This window comes from Delphinapterus leucas, chromosome 14 (genome assembly GCF_059928025.1).
Source record: "Delphinapterus leucas isolate spDelLeu-1000000601 "Yukka" chromosome 14, BTC_Dleu_Yukka2, whole genome shotgun sequence".
NCBI classification, from domain to species: Eukaryota; Metazoa; Chordata; class Mammalia; order Artiodactyla; family Monodontidae; genus Delphinapterus; species Delphinapterus leucas.
This window is the reverse complement of record NC_143142.1, coordinates 7,484,575-7,508,688: the sequence shown is the minus strand read 5'-3', so window position 1 is coordinate 7,508,688 and position 24,114 is coordinate 7,484,575. Positions and strand designations below refer to the sequence as shown.

Below are 24,114 nucleotides of genomic sequence, written 5' to 3'. Positions count from 1 at the left end.
AACAGCCTCGCCGGACACACAACTGCCGGAGCTTCCGCGTGGGGCGGGGCGGGCCGTGTGAGGACGCGGAGCGGGCGGAGCCAAGTCGGCCGTCGTGGAGGGTGGTTGGACTGGGGCCCTTCACCTCGGGAGAGTTCTCTCGTTAGCTGGCAGTGCGGGTCCGTCAGGACAGAAGTCGGAGGCGGAGCAGCGATCTGCTGGGCAAGCTGCTGCTGGGGCGGGGGTCGGGGCGGGGGTCGGGGCGGGAGGGGCGGGAGCCGGGCCAGGGGCGCTGTCACTTCAGCACCAGGAAATAGGTGGTCCAGCCGGCTAGCAGCAGCGCCCCGATGAGCACCGTGTAGCTGAGGAGCACGAAGGCCAGCAGCTCCCGCAACAGCTGCAGCACGTGGATGGTGGTCGAGGCCGGCATCGCCCTGCGCGGGAGGCCCGAGGACCTGCGGGGCAGGGCACCCGGGAGACCCTGAGCACGCAAAGAGGACGGTTCTCTCCCCTTGACCAACCTCCGCTGGACCCTAAGCAAGCGCTGCTGAGCCAGGCACTGTTATAGGCAGCGTGGACACAGGGGGCTAGACTAGGTCCCGGCCCTCTACAGAGTGAACATACTTTCCTAAGGCTAAGGAAGCCCAAAGTGCTGATTTTCTCCATTAACAACCACCTGGACACTCTGCACTGACACTACAGAATTCTTTTAAACCGAAAGTTCCCCTCATTCTTAGGCTCCCGATCTGGATCTGGGCTCAGAGAAGAGAGAAGCCTGCGGTTCCCAGACCCCGCTGCTGCACTGGTCTTCACCCCCAGCCCTCTCCTCCCATCCACCTCATTCATTTTTAATGTTGTGAGTGCTGCTAATGGGCTGGCGAAGTAAAGCTTTCTTTTGCCATCATTCAAGCTGCAGCCCCGGCTGTCAGCGCTACTTGGGAGGGGAAGAGAAGAAAGCCTTTTGAGTAGGGGGAAAGCAGCAGACCCTCGCTGCAGCCCCTCCGCAATTCCTCTGGCCCCAAGGCTCATTAGTACACAAGAGTTTGAGGATCCCTGCTTTGTGGCCAGGCATGCTTGCCCTTCTGGCCAGCCAGGATAGCAGGAGTGCCAAGAGGTGGGTATGAATTTGATTCTGGGCTAATCTCCTTCCCCATCGTGCTCTTGGCATCTGCTCCAGCACTCTACCTTCCACCACAGATGGAATCATATGGTAACAATCACAAACCAGTTCTTTACCTCCACTGCTGCCCTGCCCAGCAACGCCCCTCAGTGCCAACCACCAGCTTCCCTTTCTCCCCATTTCACTCACTCAGGAAAGTTTCCACGACTCGTCCACCGCAGCAGCTCCACGGTCGCTCTCTGGTCTGGTGTCCAAAGGTAGGCTTGCGTGCACTCCAGCGATGTCAGCAGAGCTGAGGGATTTTCAGGCAGCAGCTGCACTCACCAACTAGGTGTGGTCTAGAGACCAATCACAATCTTCACGTGGTCCCTGAGCTCTCACGGAGCTGCGCACAGGCGATCCCAGACCAGGCGGGGCGCTGGCAACTCTGCCCGTCCTCTGCCTATGTCACCACCACGGCCCACAGAGCTCTGAACTTGCCTGCAAAGCTCCTGACTTAGATGGGCTGGGCAAGTGGTACACTAGGGGGGATTTCATGGCCCTCTTGTCTGGCTTTTCTAAACACTGCAGGTGGGATACAGTCCAAATCCTAACAAACTCCCACTGAGAGCAGTCCCATCCTACTCTGGAGTCTCAGACAAGAAGAACCACTGTACATACAACACTCATGACTGCCCAACTAAAGCAAAAGCTGTTGTCTTAAAACATATGCAAGTTCGAGCATTTGTGTGTGTGTGTGTGTGTGTGTGTGAGACAGAGAGAACCAGCTCAGAGAACCAAGAGCTCCCAAGTGCTTGATTCTAATTCACAGAGTTTAGCAGGTTAGAGACTCATTATACAGTCACCTTCCCAATGTGCCCACTTCCAATTTCAACTCCTCCAAATGTAAGGCAAAAAGAACCAGTCAGGATTTCAGCCAATAAAGAAGAGACCCTTTCCCAGATGTAACAATGAAGGGAAACGAAAGCACAAACTTTATGCTGCTTCTGATTCTTCTGCTTTTTGTAGTAGTTTGTAGTAAGAATATGTTTTGACCTTTAAAAAAAAGCAGGCAGTGTGGACATCAACCCTTTTATTAACATCCTCGTCCAGAAGCAAATGGCTCTCTAATTTGATCAGGATCTCTTATTATCAAATCATTGCCCCGCCGCAGCCGGGCTGAAACAGGAGCAGAACATTATCAAGCTGCGCAGGAAGCCAGTGAGTAGTAATTGCAACCCCAGAGAGCTGGTCATCTGGAGGGCTCTGTGTCCTGCCGAATCACAGGAAAGAAAGTACAGCTGAGATTTATACCCTCATCCCACACCAAAGTAACACGAAAAAGGCTATTAAAATAGGCCTGAGTCTGTTCCCCTTTAACTCTCACAACCTTCAAATGGATATCTCAAGTCAGTTATGTGTTCCAGCCTTTGCAGACTCTAGTCACCACCCAGTTTGGGGGTATTTTACAGCAACGGAGTAACTGGAGCTGAGAAACGTCATGTAGCTTGAAGTTCATATGCATTCATTTAGAAGAGAATCTGAGAAATTTTACATTACTGCCTTTGACTGCTGGATGACAAAACGGCATCCTCTATTTTCTACAGTATGTCATCGTTAAACCGTATGATTGAATATAATACACCAGGCTCTAGAGTATAATTCACAGTCTGTTCATAATTCATAGTCTATGTGATGTCGGTATTCCTCTGCCTTGCCATCTTGATTACAGCCCCTCTTCCTGGCTGCTTTAGATACTCTGTTTGTTCTGGTGTTGTTTTTCTTAAAGAAGTATTTCTTCTTGAGTTCAGCTCTGCTGAATACAAACACTTCCTCCTGGTGACAGGCCAGTCTTTAACATACAACTGAGAACAAGAGACAGACTCCATGTCGGATTAATCGTAATCCTTGCCGTGAGGGCAGAGCTGCAGTGGCCTATCGCATGGAGATCCCCCCTTCCCAGTTCTCCTCAAGAATTAAATGTGCTGTTTTTAATCCTCCTTCTTTTAACCATTAGTCTCTTGCTCCACCGTTAAGCTACAGTTCAAATACTTATTTCTCTGTTGGCTAAAATTCAAAAGTGTACAGTATGACACAAAATAGTGTCTATGTAGACTTCTTTTTGGCGGGACTGCTGGTGTAGAACCGTCTACCCAACTAGACAAAAGTCCAGACATGATGTAAACAATCCACCCTCTCCAAGAATAAACGTACCATTCACATACCCTTTTTCTCAGTAAGGGCACACTCCTTTGAGACAAAGACTGCTTCAAGTATTAAATGAACTTACACAAAGGCGTATAATATATAATTATCCACCACTTTCTATTTGCATACAAATGAAGCAATTGATGTTTTGAAGTCTTCTGCTGAATGCATTTTTAGGAGCTGACCTAACTATGCTCGGACCAAGCAAGTATAGAGTCACCAGTGAATGCAGACACACGAGACACAACTGAGTACCTGTTCACAGGACAAAACCCCAGCCAAGGAAACTTGACTGGACTTAAATTGAATCCCATGAGCCGAAAACACTTACAGACAAGGTGGATTTCATTCTCTAAAGCAGCTGAGACTCACAGCCGCTGGGGCTGGAAGGTATAAACTAATCTCCCTGGGATAACAAGTAGCTGAAAAAGGATTCCTAAAACAGGAATCATTTTAAGACCTTTCCAAATACTGAATGTCAAAGCCAAGTTAAATCCTCGAGTAGCTAATCTTTTAAATATTCCCTCTTCTACCCCTCATTCTTACATTAAGGAGATTTTTTAAAAGTACAGAATTTCTCCTTCACTCATAACATGCAGTGTGCTAAGAGGCGTCCACTAGCAAAAGAAAGTGAGGAAAACATGTACGGGTACTAATTAACAGTAGAAATGACACCTGGGGAAGGACACTGACTTTGGCCCCCAGCAAAGACGGGGATCAGCTAATTTGGCTGGAGACTCAGGCAAGGGCTGTGAAACCGTCAATTTGGTCCCCTTCTTGGCCTTAACTCCTCCATACGCTGGGATAGAGCGGGAGGGAGATTTCCAACTTCGCCACCAGCACCCAAGCTCCTCTGTCCTGCAGTCTAGCAGTCTCCTGTAGGAAGGGTAGCAGCTGGACTCCAAGATCATTGACAAGCTGCACCAGAGGGGGGTGAAGTCACCAGACCACGGACTGAAACGGGGCTGGGTGTTTTCTAGCAAAATAAATGCCCGAGGCCGAATAGGTGTGTCCGCAGGCTGCTGGGGAAGCACGTGTGGCACTTACCAGGGAGGGGAGCTGCCAGGTGCTGGAGAAGCCAAGCTGCCACCGCTCACAGTGGGACTGGATGGATGGTGCAGCCCACGGTGGGCAGGGAAGAAAATTGGAGGCATCTACCATTGAAATTGTCTTAGAGTTAATAACACGTGCACTAAGAACGCGTCTTTGAATGGTTACATTCTCAGGAAGCTGCTCCCTAATTATTATGTTACTCAATGTAAAAAGCCCTTGATAAGTATGGGATCCATACCAACTTAGTTGACTTAGTTGATCAGGCAGATCATAAACCTGTTCTAGGGAAAGAAGCTCTTCCAAACCTCTTGCTTTTTAGAAGCAGAAGAATCAAAAACAGAAGGAACACAACTTGCCTTAATGACCGGATAAGGTAGAGACTGGTGACACTGAATGTAATGCGCCATGTTCTGCAGGAAAAAGAAATCTCAACTCAGTGATAATACTAGCCCTAGGCCCCCAACACTCAGCCACTGCCCTAGGCATGATGCACCTTTAAGAAATTCAGCACTATTTATTAGGGGTCGGACCTTCCACTTTTATTTTCATTTTTACCTGCTTGGTCCCTGCTTTCTTAAGAACTGGACCCATCTGTGTGGCTGTATAGATTATCCATCCCACCATCCTTAATATATTTCCAGAGGTCTCTAATGAAGATCCTGAGCTCAGAACATTAAAAACTGTTATGTCTTTTACCCTGGCTGATTCTCTTCCATTCTTCTTTCTTTAAGAAATTAGGAACACAAAAGACAAGCAGAAAGGAGAAAACAGCATAATTTAAGAAGCTGACCCCAAAGTAAATTCTGTATTCTCATATTATTCCTCCATGGGGTTGTACTTCCTTCCAGCAACTTCTTCAAAGGAGCCGTTTATTCTGCAGTTCACCGGTAAGTCTCCTTTGAACGCCCTAGAAAGGTTTTTCCATTAGCGACTCTATCCAGCTGGCCCCGTTTATTAGCTTAGTGGTGGCGATGACATATTCTGTGCCTCCATCTTCCAGCTGGGAGAGAAATCGCAGGGCAGCAATTTCAGCAAAGGTTACACCCCCGAGGAAAAATATCAGAGTGACGCGGTTTTCTCCCGGTTGACCTAAGATATAAACATTTCAGAATGTTTATTGATGCTTACAGAATTATTATTGATGCTTCTCTCCCCACCTCTTAAAAAAATTACACCATTCCTAAGGAAAAGTAGTCATATATGTCTTGGTACAGACAATTCATCTGAAACTCAGGACCATGATTTTGATCTCAATGTTTTTTCTAACTTCTGAGATCCTCAGTTCAGAGGTTGAAAGCGGCTTCTCCTGAGGGAGTAATGGGTTCTAGCGCTTACAATATAATTCACAACTAACAAAAGAGGTATGTATATCGGACTCTGACTCCTAAGTACTTTACAAATGTATTTTACAAAGCAATTGCATAATACATGAAAAGCACACTAACACTACATAACCATCTGTGGATACGGGCCGTGGACTTACGTTTCTTTTGTAGCCCTGTGGGCAACGGCTGCCGTTCCTCAAAGTGGGGCCCTGGGAGGATGCGCAGAACTTCCTCAATACTCCGCCAGCCGGGCCGGGAAAGCAGCTGGGCCAGGCGCACACTGAGAGGGGCATAACCACTGTACACATACGATATGTCCGTGGGATTCTGTTAAATAATTAAAGGAAAAAAGGCCTGTAGAGAGGGCGAGAGAGAGACGTATAGCCGCCTAACTGTGGCTTGTGGGGTAACCCAAAATTACTTGATTTGGCTTTGAAGGCAGAAACACAAACCCCCGAAATAGCCTGCTCCAATATTGAAATATCCTGCTCCAATCCACCCCTGCTGGGCTCAAAAGGTTCACTTTTGACTCAAATCTTCAACAGCCACTCAAAGCATCTATAGGTACTGAAGATGAAAAATTGTTACTTGGTTTGGCAAGAAACTTCTTGGACGGTAAAGTGGAACTCCCTAGCCGAGAATATAACCCTGAACATGGCAATTCCACTTTCAGGCACTTATCCCACAGAGGGACTTGTACTCTAGAGGACAAAAGACCAAAGCACAAAGATATTAACTGCAACACTGCGCGAACTAGCAAAGGACTGCAAACGACCTGAATTTCTATCAGTAGAAATCTGATAAATCATAAAATAAGATGTATCTGAAAAACCACTAGGTAGCAATTAATTAAAAAAATTATTTTAGGGCTTCCCTGGTGGTGCAGTGGTTGAGAGTCCGCCTGCCGATGCAGAGGACGCCGGTTCGTGCCCCGGTCCGGGAAGATCCCACATACCGCGAAGCGGCTGGGCCCGTGAGCCATGGCCGCTGAGCCTGCGCGTCCAGAGCCTGTGCTCCGCAACGGGAGAGGCCACAACAGTGAGAGGCCCGCGTACTGCAAAAAAAAAAAAAAAAAAATTTTATTCTTGGCCTTGGCACTCAGCCTGAGGGATCTTAGTTCCCCGACCAGGGATCGAACCCAGGCCCCGTGCAGTGGAAGCTCAGAGTCCTAACCACTGGACCGCCAGGGAAGTCCCTATGTAGCAATTAAAAAGAACTTAAAAGAATGAGGAGATCACAGAAGGCTCTTCAAGATACAGTGTTAAGTGGTGGGTGGGGTGGGGAAAGAGGTCAGCGTTGTGAAGAGCTGAACTAATCTACGACTTACGCTGTACAACCCAGGAATTAAGAGTATCTATGTTCCCACTGGACAAAAACAATCCAATTTTGCTACTGAGGCAGGAGACTGTCAGCTTTTGCGGCAAGACGCAGCCTAATAAAGTCCCTTATGAAAAACCAAAAAAGAAAATAAGAAAAATGAAACTTACAAAGATTGGAGTAAACAATAAACATAAAGCAAAGCGCACCCTACTTTGGAGACCAGTGGTATAGAATATGCACCATTTATGTAAAAATGTTTGTCTGTACACAGAATCTTTCTGGAAGGATAGATTACAAACTGGTTACAGTGCTCGCCTCTGAGAGGAAACTGAGGTTGGAAGTGGGAGGAGCCTTGCTTCTCACCGTTTGCTTTCCCTGTACTGGATCTTTGCCTGACCCTCCCGCATTTCTCCCTGGTGCTCTGTGCCCCAGAGGCGGCCCCGTGGGCTCTGCACCAGCTGGAAACTGGAGAGAGGACGGCAGCATGAGTTGTTGCCCTGACTTCCCCTCTGTGGTGCTGCCAGAGGTTGGTTGTGTCCCTCGGCTTGTCAGACGGCCTGGCCACACAGCTCTTCTCTCCCAGTTCTGGAACAGCCCCCTTCCCCTGCCCTCAGGCCTCGGCTGGGGAGGGCTCCCCACTGCATTGCCTCTCTCTGGTCCACCCCGTCTTTATGAAACTCCCTCAAACTACCCAGTGCCAGAGCACCCTATGCTTCCTGCTGGGATCCACACGAATGCACGACTTTCTCCAAAGCATTAGAAAACTGTCGTTAGAAAACAAGGTGGATGCGGAGATCAAGTAGCGTATGTCGTTGCAATAACCTGTTAACTGGGAACTCAAATGAGGTGAAGAGCAGGAGCGTCTTACTTGCTCGTTTACATCATCCATCCAGAGGCGTAACGTTTTCCGGACGGTTGGGTAAGTATTTCTGCCCCCTGTCTGTGGTTTCAGCAGGCCAGCCTTCTCTAGGTTGTATAAGGTCAATATGTGCTCATAGCCGTACGTCTGCAAGAGAAGTCGAATCAGGAAAACGGTTTCTGCGACTTTCAAAAAAGAGCACTTCCACGTACACATGGCCAGTAGGCACATGAAAAGCTGCTCAACATCACTAATTATTAGAGAAATGCAAGTCAAAACCACAACGAGGTACCACGTCACACTGGTCAGAATGGCCATCATTAAAAAGTCTACAAATAACAAATGCTGGAGGAGGTGTGGAGAAAAGGGAACCCTCCTACACGGTTGGTGGGAATGTAAGTTGGTGCAGCCACTATGGAAATCTGTATGGAGGTTCCTCAGAAAACTAAAAATAGAGTTGCCATATGATCCAACAATCCCACTTCTGGGCATATATCCAGACAAAACTATAATTCAAAAAATACATGCATCCCTATGTTCATAGCAGCTCTATTTACAATAGCTAAAACATGGAAACAACCTAAATGTCCATCGACAGATGAAAGGATAAAGAAGATCTGGTACATATACAATGGAATATTACTCAGCCATAAGAAAGAATGAAATAATGCCATTTGCAGCAACATGGATGCAACTAGAGATTATCATACCAAGTGAAGTAAGTCAGAAAGAGAAAGACAAATACCATGTGATATCACATACATGTGGAATCTAAAATATGGCACAGATGAACCCATCTACAAAACAGAAACAGAGTCACAGACACAGAGAACAGACTTGTGGTTGCCAAGGGGAAAGGGGGGTGAGGAGGGAAGGACTGGGAGTGTGGGGTTAGCAGATGTAAACTATTATATATAGGATGGATAAACAACAAGGCCCTACTGTAGAGCACAGGGAACTATATTCAATATCCTGTGATAAACCATCATGGAAAAGAATATGAAAAAAAAGAATGTCTCTATGTGTATAACTGAGTCACTGCTGTACAGCAGAGATTGGTATGACATTGTAAATCAACTCTACTTCAATTAAAAAAAAAGAGCACTTGCAACAAATCCACTGGTTTGTACTCTGGGGCATGTTACTGAAGTCCAGGCAATGACCATCCATGGGCACAGGTGCAGGGCAGGGATGAAGCCTGCCCTATAACTGCTTGCCATTACAGCAAATCCAGCTCACTGGATCACTCAAAGAATGATGTAAATTTTTTTACTTTAAAGTCAGAATTTATGGACCCAACTTAAGTGAGCATCAAATAAGTTACAGTATATTTTTATATGGGATATAATTAGCTACTAAAAAAAGAAAGAGGCAGATCTATACATCTTGATAAGAAAGACCTTCTGGATTTATTCTTAAAGACAAAAAAATATAAGAAGACTATTACGTATAGTAGGATTTTATTTTTGTTAAAAAAGATATAGTAAGTAATAATAATAGCTAACACTTATACAATACTTTCTATGGCGGGGGGCACTGGTGTGTTCTAAGTGCTTTACATACGTTAACTCAGTCATTCTTATTATAACCCCATGAGGTAGCCACTATTATCTCCATTTTATAGAGAAGTTTAAATAACTTGCCCAAGGTCACACAGTTAATGAGTAACAGAGCTGGGATGTGGATCCAGCTGGTCTCGCCCCATGGTCTGTGTATGTAAACATTCTTTGTACATAGATGCAAAGACAGGAATCTGGAAGCACACAAACCAAACTGCTGACATTGGTCCCTTCCAGGGAGGGAAATGGGAGGAGGCGGGGGAGGGTCATGGTTTGCACCACGTACTTCTGCTTTGTTTGAACGTTATATGATGAGAATGCACGTGTCATTTGTGTAACTTTTTAAAAGGCAAAAAAACAAACAAACAAACAAAAACCCCCCAAAACCCAACCTGAATGAGTATTTAGTTTTAACGCTAACATACTTAACTGTGACTAGCAATAGCAAATAAATAGTGCCTGAGACATTTTTAAACAGAAGGGAGAATTTTAAAAACAATGGTGGGCTTTTCTTTATTATAAAGTAACAGGCTTGATTTAAGTGAGTTGGCAGAAAGTTCCCTTCCTCCATCGAATAGTTGGGTTAACAACAAGAGCACTAGACCCTGGCTGCCTGGGTTTTATCCCTGGCTCTGCCACATACTAGCTGGTGACCTTGGGGAAGTTATAGCACTACTCTGTGCCTTAGTTTTCTCATCCATAAAATGGGGATGGTAAGAGTATACAACTCAGCGCTGTTGTAAGGATTAAACAAACGAATACACATAAAGCTCTTCCAGTTGAGCCTGGCACATAGTGAAAGCTCACTAAACATTAGCTATTGTTATTATTATGCAAACACAGTAAACAATGAATACCAAGGACAATCCCTCCATGTACTAAAAAATTTAAAACATAGTGGAAACACTATACCAAAATAGCAGCTTTGGGAAGTATTTTTTTAAAAAGATGTTTTCTCCCCTGGCAAATTAGTAATTTAAAACTATACTGACCTGCAGGATTTCTCTTTTGTAATAATCCAAAACTTTTTGTTTGAGTCCACTATTGCACACGGATTGGAGGCAAACTAGTCTTAACACCTTGATCAGCGGATGCTTTTGGGCAATACAATCCTCAATGTAACTGTTGACCTGGAAACAAAATATATACCGGTACCAGCATCTGGTTTGGGGACCTAAAGAACTTGATATTTACTATTATTTTTCAAAGTCAAATATTGTGTGGTGACCTGGATGGGAAGAGAATTTGAAAAGATACCATAATCTATTCCTATATATGTGTGTGTATATGTATGTATGTACATATCTGAATCACTTTGCTGTGCGCCTGAAGCTAACACAACATTGTTCATCAACTCGACTCCAACATAAAACAAAACATGAAAAAAAAAAAAGGAGATGAGTGGGAGAACGGTTCATTCTTTTTTTCACTGTCCCTAAGCCCCCTCCGAAGTAGCTCCTCTGCCCCTGCTACACGCATCCCCGTCACCATGGAGACACACCAGCGATGGGGAGTGCAGGGCAGTGAGGGCACACGCAGGCAATCCAGCAGCCTGTCTGGACTCACCTGTCTCCACGGACAACCTCGGGAGAGGCTGCTGCATGTCCCGGGTGTGTGACCATAACAGCAGCAATTTATCAGCATAAAGTGACAGGAATCTTTTTAGAAGATGGGAATTTTCATAAATCGAATAATTTTAAATTTAGTAATAGAAGTGAATATTTAAGGGAAATTATATGATCAATCCTCTCAGAAAGCAAATCTATTCATTTATCTATTATAGTCCTTAAAGGTCTTTGATTTTAGGGGCTGGGTCTCACCTCTCCGTGCACTGCAGGAAGTGCCTTGCATAGGATAATGTTAAATATATGATACTTGATAAAATCCCTGTTTTCACATTTTGCATTTGCTCTTCAAAATATGTAGACAAGGGGCTTCCCTGGTGGCACAGTGGTCGAGAATCTGCCTGCTAATGCAGGGGACACGGGTTCGAGCCCTGGTCTGGGAGGATCCCACATGCCGTGGAGCAACTAGGCCCGTGAACCAAAATAAATAAATTAATTAATAAACTCCTACCCCCAACATCTTATAAATTTATTTATTTATCTATTTTTGGCTGGGTTGGGTCTTCGTTTCTATGCGAGGGCTTTCTCTAGTGGCGGCGAGCGGGGGCCACTCTTCACCGCGGTGCGCGGGCCTCTCACTATCGCGGCCTCTCTCGTTGCGGAGCACAGGCTCCAGGCGCGCAGGCTCAGTAGCTCATGCCGTGTCCCCTGCATTGGCAGGCAGATTCTCGACCACTGCGCCACCAGGAAAACGCCCCCCAACATCTTAAAAAAAAAAAAAAATGTAGACAAGGCATGGGAATCAAAGCAATTGCTTTTCTAGCTATAATCTTACGTTTGATAAGGTATCAATTATTTGTTAGAACAGTTTTATTGTACACATACCTTATCAGTGTCTATTCCAGACATAAACTCCTGCTCCACTGTTAATTTATCAAAGAAGTCTTCAGAAGCTAAAATGGAATTAGCAAATTTGTAACTAAGAAATTAATGTTAACCCTTTTATACACAGAGCATGATTAAGAAACAAGACACACACAAAAGAAAGCAAAAAGTTCAAATCGTCACCTGAAAAGAATCTTCTAAGAAACATGGAAACCCCTTCAACCCTGAGCTCCTAAATGACATCTAGAAACAGTTGACCACTGCACCCCTTTGCTATCCTTAGGACGCTAATAAGGACTCAAGAATTTTTTCTCAGTATCAATGAAAGCTAATTTTGAAAGAGCATTTTACTTGCATCATCAGATCCAACCCAGTTTCACTTGATTTCCACTTCTATTAATATGAAAACAATGGACTGATTTTCCAACACTTTTATATAAGATTCAAAGTATACTTTATAAAACAGGGCATGGAACAATCTCCAACTCAGCTTTTACAGCCTGTGTTTTAATGAGTAAACACATCTTCCAAGCCCTTTCAAAATACTTAACATATGCTCTCTACCAATTCTGCAGAGAGTCTTCAAGAGAAAAACAAGAACTAAAACAGAAACATGATGCTGCTCTAATTAAGTAATCCTTAACAACAGGAAAAAAACCAGACTGAAAAAATTAACCGCCTCATGTTATGGGAAGAATTTTTTTCTCTTTTTGACATTCCAAATATTTTATCATATGATTACGTGATTTTAACAATGAAAAAAACTGAGTTAACCACAAAGGGAACATTTTTGACTATAAACATTCGAATACTTAACGCTGAGAATAACATACAGTGTTAAAACAGAGCTGACCTTCCCAAGGGAGTACTGTGGTGCCAGTGATCACGGTGTCAGTCATGGTGCATGCAAGTCAGCCCCAGGTGAGCACGATCATTCCCAAGGATACTCACTAGTTACATCTTTGATTAGCTCTGCAATCGAGGTGTGGTTTGCGAGGGAGCCCCTTGCTGCCTGCATGTGGGGCAGTTGCGAAACGAACTGCTTGATCTCCCCAACGGTCTTGGCGTTGTGCCTCTCCTGAAACACAGAAAACAGCAGAACCGTTGAGCGGGGAAAATATTTTAAGTGCTCTGTTCTTTGTATTGCTTAGAGGACATTTAATTTATACTAATGAGAAAGAACAGAATACAAATAAATCAGGCCAAACCCACCTCCAACATGACCCAGAAAAACACCAAAGATAGGCTCGTTGTTCCCGTTCACTGCATTAGTACTTTTTTTTTTTTTTTTTTCGCGGTACGCAGGCCTCTCACTGTCATGGCCTCTCCTGTTGCGGAGCACAGGCTCTGGACGCGCAGGCTCAGCGGCCATGGCTCACAGGCCCAGCCGCTCCGCGGCATGTGGGATCTTCTTGGACCAGGGCACGAACCCACGTCCCCTGCATCGGCAGGCGGACTCTCAACCACTGCGCCACCAGGGAAGCCCACATTAGTACTTTTTAAGGGAGCAAATGCCTAATGTTTTTTCTTTCCAGGCATCAGATCATATTGTGATTAGTATTTGTGGGGGACAGTACTAGGTTGTCCACAAACATTTCTGAGTAAAAAAATTAAAACAAAGACATGTTAAGAGGGGAACATAAATGGCAAAACATTTCCTCCATAATAGAAAAAAATCCATTCTTACTGCTGAACTCAGTCTTGAATACTGTCCATGAATAAAGAGAACCTTCCTGGGTGATGAGAAATTTTTTTTTGTGCAAAATTTAGTAATTTAAGCCAAAAGTAAAATTTGAAGAAAATCAATTAGCAAACACAATTCCTAAGAAAGATGAAACCTGGAATACACACTCAGTAAAAAAAAATCAGCCTTCAAAAATTCTCCCAATTTATGTTTCCAAAGATTAAATACACAGAGTTCAATATCTTACTGAATTCGCATGTTTCAAAAATGAGCTTTAACCAAGAATAAATCAGTGGTGGGACAAGAGGAGGCAGGAAGGTGATAATGAAGCCGCCAATTTAAAAGCTCTGGGCTGCTGGGATTTCACTCTTATTATCACCTACCGCATCTGCAGGGTTCCCCTGCATGTTGGCTAAACTGGGAGCTTTTGGCCCAAATTGCAAGTTCTATTATAGAGGATATTTTATTTACAGTACAGCTGGCTTCCTCTCTCTTTTTTTTTTTTTTTTACAGCTGCCCTCCTCTTAAGTGAGATAGGAAATAATTAAAAGGAAGGTAAAACAAATATTTATGGTGAAAGCTTGTAAACTGCAAACACTACCACTTTCTCCCCCAAAAGGAGAAAAACTTAACACCTTTTCTCATGGGTCTGTGAAGAAGTTTAAAAAGAAAATCTTGGGTCCTCCAATGGCTGAGTCCGCAGTTTCTTAGGATGAGAACTGCAGCTCTGCTTAGTGGCTGCACTTCTGGCAGCTCTTCCTTCCTTCATGGGGTGGGCAGTCTAGCCAGAATCAGGATGACAACCAAACCGTCTCACCTCAAACGCTGCAGAGATCACCTTTGCTTTCTTGCTAAGCACGGAGCCCACTGCATTGAAGTTTTTATCTCGGATCTCAGCATACAGCTCCTCCGCAGAATTCAGCTGAAGCTTCTTTGCTTCCGTGGGAAGGTCCTTACCACCATCGCCCTGTTTCTTAGGTGCAAATTTCTCCGGAGGTAATTTCACGTAACCTGAACAACAGTGGAAGGGAACAAGGCTCTGCGTGCATTTAATGGAAGAACCAGTCAAGTGCTCAGGCACAAAACAGAATCTTCCAACTTAGGAGAGGATGGAAGCCGGCTTTAGAAAAAACTGGAGTATAGCACTGAGGTTTTGATTTTTCCACGATCAAAGTACAGAATGTAGTGACTCTTTAATATTCATATCATGGTTCCACTTTTCTTTGGGGGCACCTATCTGAAGCACTGCAGCAATGACCAGTTCCTGAACTTATTCAGGGATCAGGTTACTTTTTCACTTAAAAAAAATTACAAGGCTCTCCCCATTATCTTCCGGCATTTTTCAAACTGTAAGTCATGTCCTATTAGTAGATCATGAAATCAAGTTGGTGGGTTGCAATTAGCATTATAAACAAACAAAACATTAAATACCATAGTGCATCACATGAAGTAGGGTGGTTTTTCTTTTAAATAAAATGTTGGTTCAGTTTCACACACACATATGTGTGCATGTACTAGGTCATGATATAAAATATATCTCTTACTATAGGTTGTTGTCGAAAATAGTTTGAAAGCCCACTTCCTGTTTTTATAAATAAAGTTTTATTGGCACAAAGCCATGCCTTTTCATTATGCCTCATTTGGGGCTGCTTTCACATTATAAAGAAGTGAGATTCCACAGAGGCACTGCATGACCTAAAATATTTGCTATCTGGCTCTTTACAGAAGTTGTCCACCCTGCTCTAGAACAAGCTCCCAAATTCCTCAGCACAGCATCCAGTCCCTCCACTAAGTAGCCTTAACCCTCTTCTCCCATCTCTGTTCCTCCCAAACCAACTTCGTCACCATTTCCGGGAACACCCCACACGCCCTTATGAGTTGCCTATAAACCGGTTTAACTCTAAGAAGCTTGGCAATATGAATCAAGGGCCTTATAACGTTAACACCTTGGACCCCAAAATCCCGCATCAGAGAATGTAGCGAAAGAAAGTAATATGCTATATGAAAAAAGTTTTTTGTATACAGATGTTTTTATAACCATAAAAAACCCCCAAACAACCTAAAATGCCCAACATTAGGGGAAGGATTATGCAAATCATGGTATAATATATATTATGGATTTTAATTAAGCTGTTAAAATTATGCATATGCTGAGAAAATGCTCATATTATACCAAATCAAAAAAGAGATTCAGGGAATCCCCTGGCGGTCCAAGTGGTTAGGACTCCATGCTTTCACTGCCGAGGGCCAGGGTTCAATCCCTGGTTGGGGAACCCCGCAAGCCACGAGGTGAAAAAAAAACGACAAAAAAAGAGGTTCAGAATAATTTGGACAAGCTGATGCTATTTATTTTTTGTTAACTAAAATAAACTCTGCATAGAAAAAGACTATAAGGAAATACACCAAAATATTAACATTGGCTGTCCCAAGGTTTCGGGGGTAGGGCTTCAGGGATAATGGGAGATCTATGTTTTCCTTCTTTATTTTTCCAATTTTCCCTTAACTGATATTTGACTCATATTATGGAAAAAACTTGCTGCATAGAAACTGGGAATTTATACATATTCCTTCTCTTCTTGGAGAATCCCCTCCTACCTCTCACCTGTCTTAGACAGAGCCCCCTGAGGCTGCCTCACAGGTCATCTCCCTGCTCTAAACTCTAGCTCCCTTTAATGGTCTCCTGGGTGTTTCACTCTCTGGGACCATGAGAGGAGAGGCACCCTTGTTTCCTTCTGGTTTTTTTTTTTTTTTTTCCAACAGCCCTGCTACCTCGTTTCTTTGACTCCCACCTACTATCCAGCACAGAACTCCTCTGTCAATGAAATGGAGTTTTAAAAAGTATTTAAGATGTCATCTTTTGGAACAAATAATTTAAAAATAAGACTTTTTACAACTTTATCACTAAAGACTCTTTGTTTTGTGGAAACCCCTCTTCATGGCTGTGTCTTCACCCATTCCCTCGGCTATCTATCCATCCTTATGGTTAAAATACGCATAACATAAAATTTACCATTTTAACCATTTTACAGTGGACAGTACAGTAGCATTTAGTACATACACAACTTTGTTCAACCACAGCTAGTACCTAGTTCCAGAACCTTTTTATCCCAAAAGGAAACCCCACACCCAATAAGCAGTCACTCCCCAACCTCTTCGAGTCCTGGCCACCACTACTCTGTTTTCTGTCTCTGTGTTTTCTCCTTCTAGGCTGTTCCTTGGCTCCCTGTGATGTAATTCAGGATGGCAATAGAGGTCAGGGGCTGATGGAAACCAGAGAAGGGGGCCTGGATGGGACAGAGGGAGTGGTGGGACCTGTCGTAAACTGGAGACAGGGGCATGTCTAAAGCGGGATCTCCGCTGGGCACCAGCTGCAATGTGGGAATGTGACCTCGGGGTCGCCAGAGCTTCAGATGTTTTTAAAGACATGGCATATATGGGAATTTCCTGGCGGTCCACTGGTTAGGGCTCCGTGCTTTCATTTCCGAGGGCCTGGGTTTGATCCCTGCAGCTAAGATCCCACAAGCCGTGTGGCATGGCCAAAAAAATAAAAATAAATTTAAAAAAAGACATGGCAGGGCTTCCCTGGTGGCACAGTGGTTGAGAGTCCGCCTGCCGATGCAGGGGACACGGGTTCGTGCCCCGGTCCGGGAAGATCCCACATGCCGCGGAGCGGCTGGGCCCGTGAGCCATGGCCGCTGAGCCTGCGCGTCCGGAGCCTGTGCTCCGCAACGGGAGAGGCCACAACAGTGAGGGGCCCGTGTACCGCAAAAACAAAAACAAAAACAAAAACAAAACAAACAAAACAAAAAAAGACATGGCATCCATCAGGATTATTATTAAAAATTCTCTCCAATTTTAAATGCTGACAGAAACAAACAGACAAACATCATGTGGACCAAAACCAAATAAAACATTTGTGACCTCTGACCCCAACAGTTTGTCAGGCCTAAACTCTAGCAGGCCTTCAAATCTTCCGTTGAGTGTCCCAACCTCCCGTATCAGCCTTTTCCCCAGAATGTCTCAGCTGTGCTCTCTGCCTCAGCAAGCTGGTCGTCCCATGGTTCCCTGCAGGTATTATGCCACCTGCCCCTCGCCAGCAGCCCCCCCAAACTCTACCCCTTTTTCCAAACCCAGTACCAAGGCCACCTCTTCCAGAGGCTTTCCTGAACAACTGCCTGCCACGGCATCTATGTTCTCCAACTGCAGAGCCATCTGTTTATTTAGCCCTTGGCCTCCGCTCACAGCGGGCAAGCACAGTCCTGTGTAGTAAACATCAGCCAGCCCTTGTGTGACGGACAATGGTAGTTTGCTCAGATGTCGTTTAATTTTTTTTTTTTTTTTTTTTTAGCCACACCGTGCGGCATGCAAGATCTTAGTTTCCTGACCAGGGATTGAACCCATGCCCCCTGCATTGGAAGAGTGAAGTCTTAACCACTGGACCGCTGGGGAAGTCCCTCAGATGTCATCTAATCCTAGCGTCTGCAGGTCTAAAGTCAGCATTTTTATTTTTTTCAAATATTCTCTGATTTACTTGAAAAGGAAGCACCTTCTAAAAAAACGGCCTTTTGGATATTTTTATCAGATTACCTATTAGTAAAAGTAGGTGTTACTTTACTCACTGTTCTGAATGCCATAAATTTCATCAATGAGTCCTTCATACGTAAGCTGAGTGGCAAGAGGCGTTAACAAATCCACATTCCGATCGAGCAACAAGAGATTATCAAAAACAGGGAATATTGAGTTCTGGCTCCCTGTAAACTCTCTCTTCATCCTGATCATCATATTGGCCACTTGCTGGAAACAAAACATGGGATCAGGTGGGACCCTCCTGGGAATAAGCAGATTAAAAAATTTGGCTAAAAATGGAAAGAATCAAAAAAGTGAAAAAAGGAGAAAAACGGTGGAAGAGTGAGATGGATAAGAAATAAGCAGCTACAGAAAAGCATTCGCTGTTGGCTGCCTGTCCCAACACTTACACTTTAGCCAGTGGTAGCAGCTATTTCTCAACGGGGCCTAGTTCAGAGAGTCTACTTCTGTTATTCACAGTAGCTCTGTTCTATAAAGTTGCTGTGAATACTGAACCAGCAAATACCGAACCACTGCCCCGAGGGGCAATCGGGGTTAGGGTGCCGCGAACCTCTGGTTATAACATTTTTGTCATCTGATCAATATATAACCTTGTCTTATGTGTGTTTCTGTTTAAAGACACATTAAATATATGACGTTGATTCTCTAACACCATCACTCAGGCCTGAACGAAGCTCATCTAACATGAGATTTCTCCCTAAGGCCCATCACAGCCTCCCTGCGCTCTGAGCGCTAGACAGTGCTTCTGCACCACCTTTGGGGGCCATTTTAAACAGCAAAATCACCATCAAAAAGAGCACAAAAATGCAAAAAAAAAAAAAAAAAAGTGGCACTGAGCAGCGCATGGCATTATATAGCGGCAAAAAGGACACTTGTTTATGGTATGAGCTGAAGGCACAGGGCTGCTCTGAGTGACCTCAGCTGGGAACATGCATACTGGACAACTCAAATTACTGCCGCTCTGAGCATGTCCACAAAACACTGTGAATACTGATTTGGGGGCTACAAATAAATTTCAGTAAATAGGTGAATTGCCAAATAAAAAGGATTGACTGTATTTGTAAACAGATTCCCACTCCTTCCCTTCCTGGGGACCAGGGGACCCTTCCTCCACCACCAGAAGCACCTGCCGTTTCTCACCCGGGCGCACTCTCCTTTCCCAAAGATCTGGGGGATCGTCCCATACAGAGCTTGCAGGGTCATGAGCCCCTTGGCTGCGTGGTACAGGCTGGTCTGGTCGCTCTCCAGGTAGCACTCCTGCGGGGAGGAAGGGCCGGTTACGGTCATGGTCATCTGGGTGCATGAGGCACCCACCTCTGTCAGGCGCTGGGACTACACAGCCACTGGGTAAGACTGTTTCCACTAATTCCCCACTTTGCCAGGAAGCTGCAGACTCGGTTCCAGCCCAGGCCAGGAGGCCAACAGCTCTGCCGTCGGGGGCAGCTATGGCAGCAATTCTCCCGTGGCAGAGCCTTCTGGAAGGCACTCCTCTTAGTTCATCAGCTCTTGAATAAGCTACTGATTAAGAAAGACTGACACAGGGACTGGGCTTTCTCATTCACCGTTGTGAGTGTAAAGGCTAGGAGGACACCGTGGGAGGGCCACATAAGCGCACATATTCTTTGACCCCCCAAAGTCCCAGATGACCTCACAACAGAATACCTGGCAGTTTTTACAAACATGACGCCAATTTCATATGTACTGACAGCAAGTGAAGGCCATAACATCTTGAGAAATGAGAAAGGGGCAGCTGAAGAATCTTTAGAGAGTGATCTCATTTTCAGAAGATATATTTTACCTTATAAAATATACAGGGTATATTTTGTAAAGTAGACAAAATTATACTTTTCTGCATAGAAAAAGGGACCAAAAAATATACACACAACCAGCTAGGAAGTGAGAAGAGAGACTCTAGCAGTTCTGACATGGGTAAGAGCACAGGTTCTCGACTCTGGTTGTCTTGATCTGAACCTCGGCTGTGTCACTTCCCAACTGGTGCCCTCGGCCACTTAGGTAACCTCTCTGTGCCTTATTTATGGTCTGCAGAAGGGAGTATATTCAACATAGTATATGGATTAAATGAGGTAATTGCATGTAAAACATTTCATCCCAGTACCTGAAACATATAGTAAGTCCTTAACAAATATTAGCTTTTATTATTAGAAATTGTTTGGATTACTATTTTTTTTTTACAATCATCCACTCATAAGTCAAAATGGAACACTGTACCAGACACCCCTCACCGACCCTCCCAACGTGCTTCTAGCTTCCAAAGCCAGGAGGGAGGGGACACTGGAGGCCTTAAGCACAGGAGGGTGGGACTCGTGCTCCACCCAGGGAGGAAGGAGGGCTGTGCCTGGAAAGAGCCTGGGGAGAGTGCTTGGCGGCTCTTCCAAGTCTGATGATTTTAACATTTCACTGCATAAGACATGTCCAACTCAAGAATGTCTGAAGACATACTTTCTTGAAAAATTACCTAAAACTCCCTATCAGAGCAGAGTTAAGCTAAAAATTTAAGAAAAAAAAATTAGGGAATATCTCTCAAAATCGTATTCATTTTTTTAAACTTAAAAAGTTGTATTACTATAGACATTCTTTTTGTAATTCTTTTTAAAAAAATTTAAGAGTTGATGGCATATTAATCTTGAATTTTTTGCTCTATTATAACTGGTGGTGGGATGATTATTTGTACTAACATCCCTGTATTCTGTGCTTGTGGAATCACCTGGTATTTCAAGCCATGAGGACATTTTTGGAGGGACAAATGCTAATACCCATTAACATTCAAATTCACATATTTTTTGACCCCAAAGTCCCACATGCCTACACGATAGAATACCTGGCAGTTTTTTTGTTTGTTGTTTGTTTTGTTTTGTTTTTCTATGCTTATCAAACCAATGAAAATGAATTTTAAACAGGTGTACTTGTAACTACTTGGAATGTGTTTGTTTTCCTGACTTAATTGTAGGCAATTCTTACTTCAGGTTGGGGAAAAAAAAGGGTAGGCAGTTTTGATTTTAACTAAAATTATAGTGCTTCACTCACATAACACCAGCCAGTCTAGCACACCATATAAGAAGTAAGACCTTTTAAGGAAAATTTTACATTCTAAAATTATTAAATGGACAACATAAACTCATTCAATCATGCAGGTCCTTTAAACTTTGCTTTGAAAGTCTTAAGGAGAAAAAAATATGGTACTGTGACTAAGGCACGGGCTGGAGAAAACTTTATTTTTCTTCCCTTACCCTACTACTTGAGAGAAGTCAATACAATTTTCCATTTGTATAAATGAAAGGCCACAGTTTTTAACTCTTTTATAATAATATTCCTTGAGCCAGAAGAAGATATACATGTTTTCCACATTTTAGTTACATTTCAACAATTATGTATTATATGCTTATAGGGATCATGTTCAATGGCAAAGTGAAGTGGACTGATGGTCTCAGATGTTTCCATGTAGACAGCGTGTCAAGAACTGGCTTATATATTATCCGTCCTCCAGACTGACATCACATTTCATAATAGCTTGGTATGATGACTGCTCTCAAAATCGCCTGCATGGAAACATCCGTGCCACCGGGCCTGGTCGCGCCACGCGGGGACCTCGACGGGAAGGATGCGCGGGCTCGTGCGGGGGAGCAGAGCCCCAGCGGGTAGCGCCCGCACCGCCGCCTCAGAAGGGAGGCCTCTACCGTCCGCTACCTTGCAGTTTTTTTGTTTTTGTTTTTTTTGCGGTACGCAGGCCTCTCACTGTTGTGGCCTCTCCCGTTGAGGAGCGCATGCTCCGGACGCGCAGGCTCAGCGGCCATGGCTCACGGGCCCAGCCGCTCCGTGGCATGTGGGATCTTCCCGGACCGGGGCACGAACCCGTGTCCCCTGCATCGGCAGGCGGACTCTCAACCACTGAGCCACCAGGGAAGCCCTACCTTGTAGTTTTTACAAAGGAGGTAGGTAGATTTTATGTATACTGATTTCTATATATACATATGAAGATCCCAATAGTTTAAGCCCTGTGACTGAGCATTAGAGTTCAATGAGCTGAACTCTAATTCCCACGTTTTGTGCAGTGCAATACGGTCATAATCACAGCCCCAAAGCACAGAGAGATCTACACGTGCCTCCTGATGCCACGAAAAGCTAAATTATGCTCACTGTTTAAAATCACATAAATAAGTAAAATGACCTCAACTCTATCAGAAATCGGGCTTGAATTTAACATTAGGTAGAACTCTCAGCTTTATTATCCAGGCGAAATCTCTGACTTCTAAAATAGAATCTTAAGTGAACATATATAAACCAAGGGCTTGAAATTCTCAGCAGAAAAGAATTCTGTTCTTTTTTGCAAACCAGCGGTTAAATAAACAGGAAATCTCTCCTCTGGACAGGTTTTGTCATGCCAGGACAGGTTTTCCTCAGCTGCTACCAATTCACATTAATTACACGGATGTGAATTGATTACATGAGGGTATACCATTATGGCTACGTGATAAAGCAAATATAGCAAAATGTTAATTTCAGAACCTAGGTGATGAGTATACGGGTGTTCACTGTACCATTCTTTCAACTTTTCTGTATATTTGAAAATTTTCATATAAAATGTTGGGGGACGGGAAATCTGTACCATCAATGGAAGAGATTCACTGTAAGCAAATCAGTGGGGAACATGGCTGAAAAGAAGAGCCAAGAAACTCTCCTGGTTATAAAATTCATCAGTGGTGCCACTGAGCTCTTCCTCAGGTTCACTCTTTGAAAGCAGTGGTCACTGTAACAACATACTAGGGAAGAAAGAGTTTCAAATAATTTTTTGCACAACACCAGTGGTTCTCAAAAGTTCTAGGCTCCAGACCAGCAGCATCAACGTCACATATGCATAACTCAAAGAAGGAAATACAGATAAATATGATTACACTAAAAAAGTACGCATAGCAAAAACTACCATAAGCTAAGTCAATAGACAAATGTCAAAGGCAGGTAAAGAGCCGACAGATACAGGGCTTCCCTGGTGGCGCAGTGGTTGAGAGTCCTCCTGCCGAGGAAGATCCCACATGCCGCGGAGCAGCTGGGCCTGTGAGCCATGGCCGCTGAGCCTGCGCGTCCGGAGCCTGTGCTCCGCAACGGAAGAGGCCACAGCAGTGAGAGGCCTGCGTACCGCAAAAAAAAAAAAAAAAAAAAAAAAAAAGCCTACAGATACAGGGCCCACGTGTACAGTGATCTATGCATGAGGTAATTCACTGTAGCACTGCCTCTAAAAGCATAAGATGAGAAACAACAAAATGTCCTTCAAAAGGGGACTGACTTAATAAATCATTGTACATCCAAACAATGGAACAGTATGCAGCTTCAGCTAAGAATAAAAAAGTATTTTCATAGATGGTAGAAAATGACTCCAAGATATATTATTAAGAGAATAACGTAAGTTACCGAAGTTATATAGGATATGCTACCATTTGAATAAAAGCTCATATATACTATGAGCTGTAGCTGCCTAAAGCACTTCCAAAAACAAATTAAAAAAGAACGAGTAATAGTGATTGCTTCTGGGAGGTATGGCATTTTGAGAATTGGGTGGAGAGTGGCTTACTTTTCATTCTGTACCCTTTCTTACTCAAAGAAAATTTTCATGTACACAGATTATGTTTACAAAAGATTTTCAAATTACTTTTTTCAACATAAAGTAATATTCTTATGAGAGAAAGCATTCTTTAAAATAAAGTTGTAAACAAAACCAATATATAAAATTACATTTGGAAAAACCATCCAGAACTGGGGAACAAAGATATGCATATTCGCTAACAAACACGCGCCGAAAATAATCAGTGGGGAAAAATTGCGCTGGAACAACTGGCACTATATGGAAAAAATAAATAAGCCTCATGTGGAAAAATACAGATAAAAATAAATTAGTCCCTACTTCACACCACACACTCCAAACACATGGTTCAGGCTGAATTAAAGACCTGAACATGAAAAGCAAAACTTTAAAACTTT

General features: G+C 43.8%; 2 protein-coding genes across 5 annotated transcripts in view; both read right to left on the bottom strand.

The window, feature by feature from the left end:
- Positions 1-21: 21 nt before the first annotated feature.
- LOC149747542 (uncharacterized) lies at positions 22-2,060 on the bottom strand. Its single transcript, XM_089894443.1, has 2 exons — positions 1,289-2,060; positions 22-434 (listed from the first exon to the last, which is right to left on the bottom strand). The coding sequence occupies exon 2, from the start codon at positions 407-409 to the stop codon at positions 275-277; it is 135 nt and encodes a 44-aa protein (XP_089750569.1). The 5' UTR covers positions 410-434; positions 1,289-2,060; the 3' UTR covers positions 22-274.
- Positions 2,061-2,156: 96 nt separating this feature from the next.
- The window catches only part of VPS33A (VPS33A core subunit of CORVET and HOPS complexes), a 28,502-nt gene continuing 6,544 nt past the window's right edge, over positions 2,157-24,114 (bottom strand). The window contains exons 5-14 of one of the 4 annotated variants that reach the window (XR_016387474.1): positions 19,264-19,380; positions 18,156-18,330; positions 14,354-14,547; positions 12,804-12,930; positions 11,853-11,920; positions 10,395-10,532; positions 7,853-7,990; positions 5,823-5,991; positions 5,130-5,428; positions 2,157-4,749 (exon numbers count right to left, since the gene is read on the bottom strand). Coding sequence is in view for 2 of the 4 variants with exons in the window: in XM_022597900.3 (XP_022453608.1) it covers positions 5,247-5,428; positions 5,823-5,991; positions 7,853-7,990; positions 10,395-10,532; positions 11,853-11,920; positions 12,804-12,930; positions 14,354-14,547; positions 18,156-18,330; positions 19,264-19,380 (1,308 nt within the window). In the remaining 2 variants the exon portion in view is untranslated. Of the gene's footprint in view, positions 4,750-4,852; positions 5,429-5,822; positions 5,992-7,806; positions 7,991-10,394; positions 10,533-11,852; positions 11,921-12,803; positions 12,931-14,353; positions 14,548-18,155; positions 18,331-19,263; positions 19,381-24,114 lie in introns of those variants that run through there. The other 3 variants (XM_022597900.3, XR_016387475.1, XM_089894438.1) reach the window with 3 other exon arrangements.

Bases quoted from the DNA above. Each gene is read 5' to 3' on its own strand.
- LOC149747542 (XM_089894443.1), bottom strand. From the start codon at position 409: ATGCCGGCCTCGACCACCATCCACGTGCTGCAGCTGTTGCGGGAGCTG.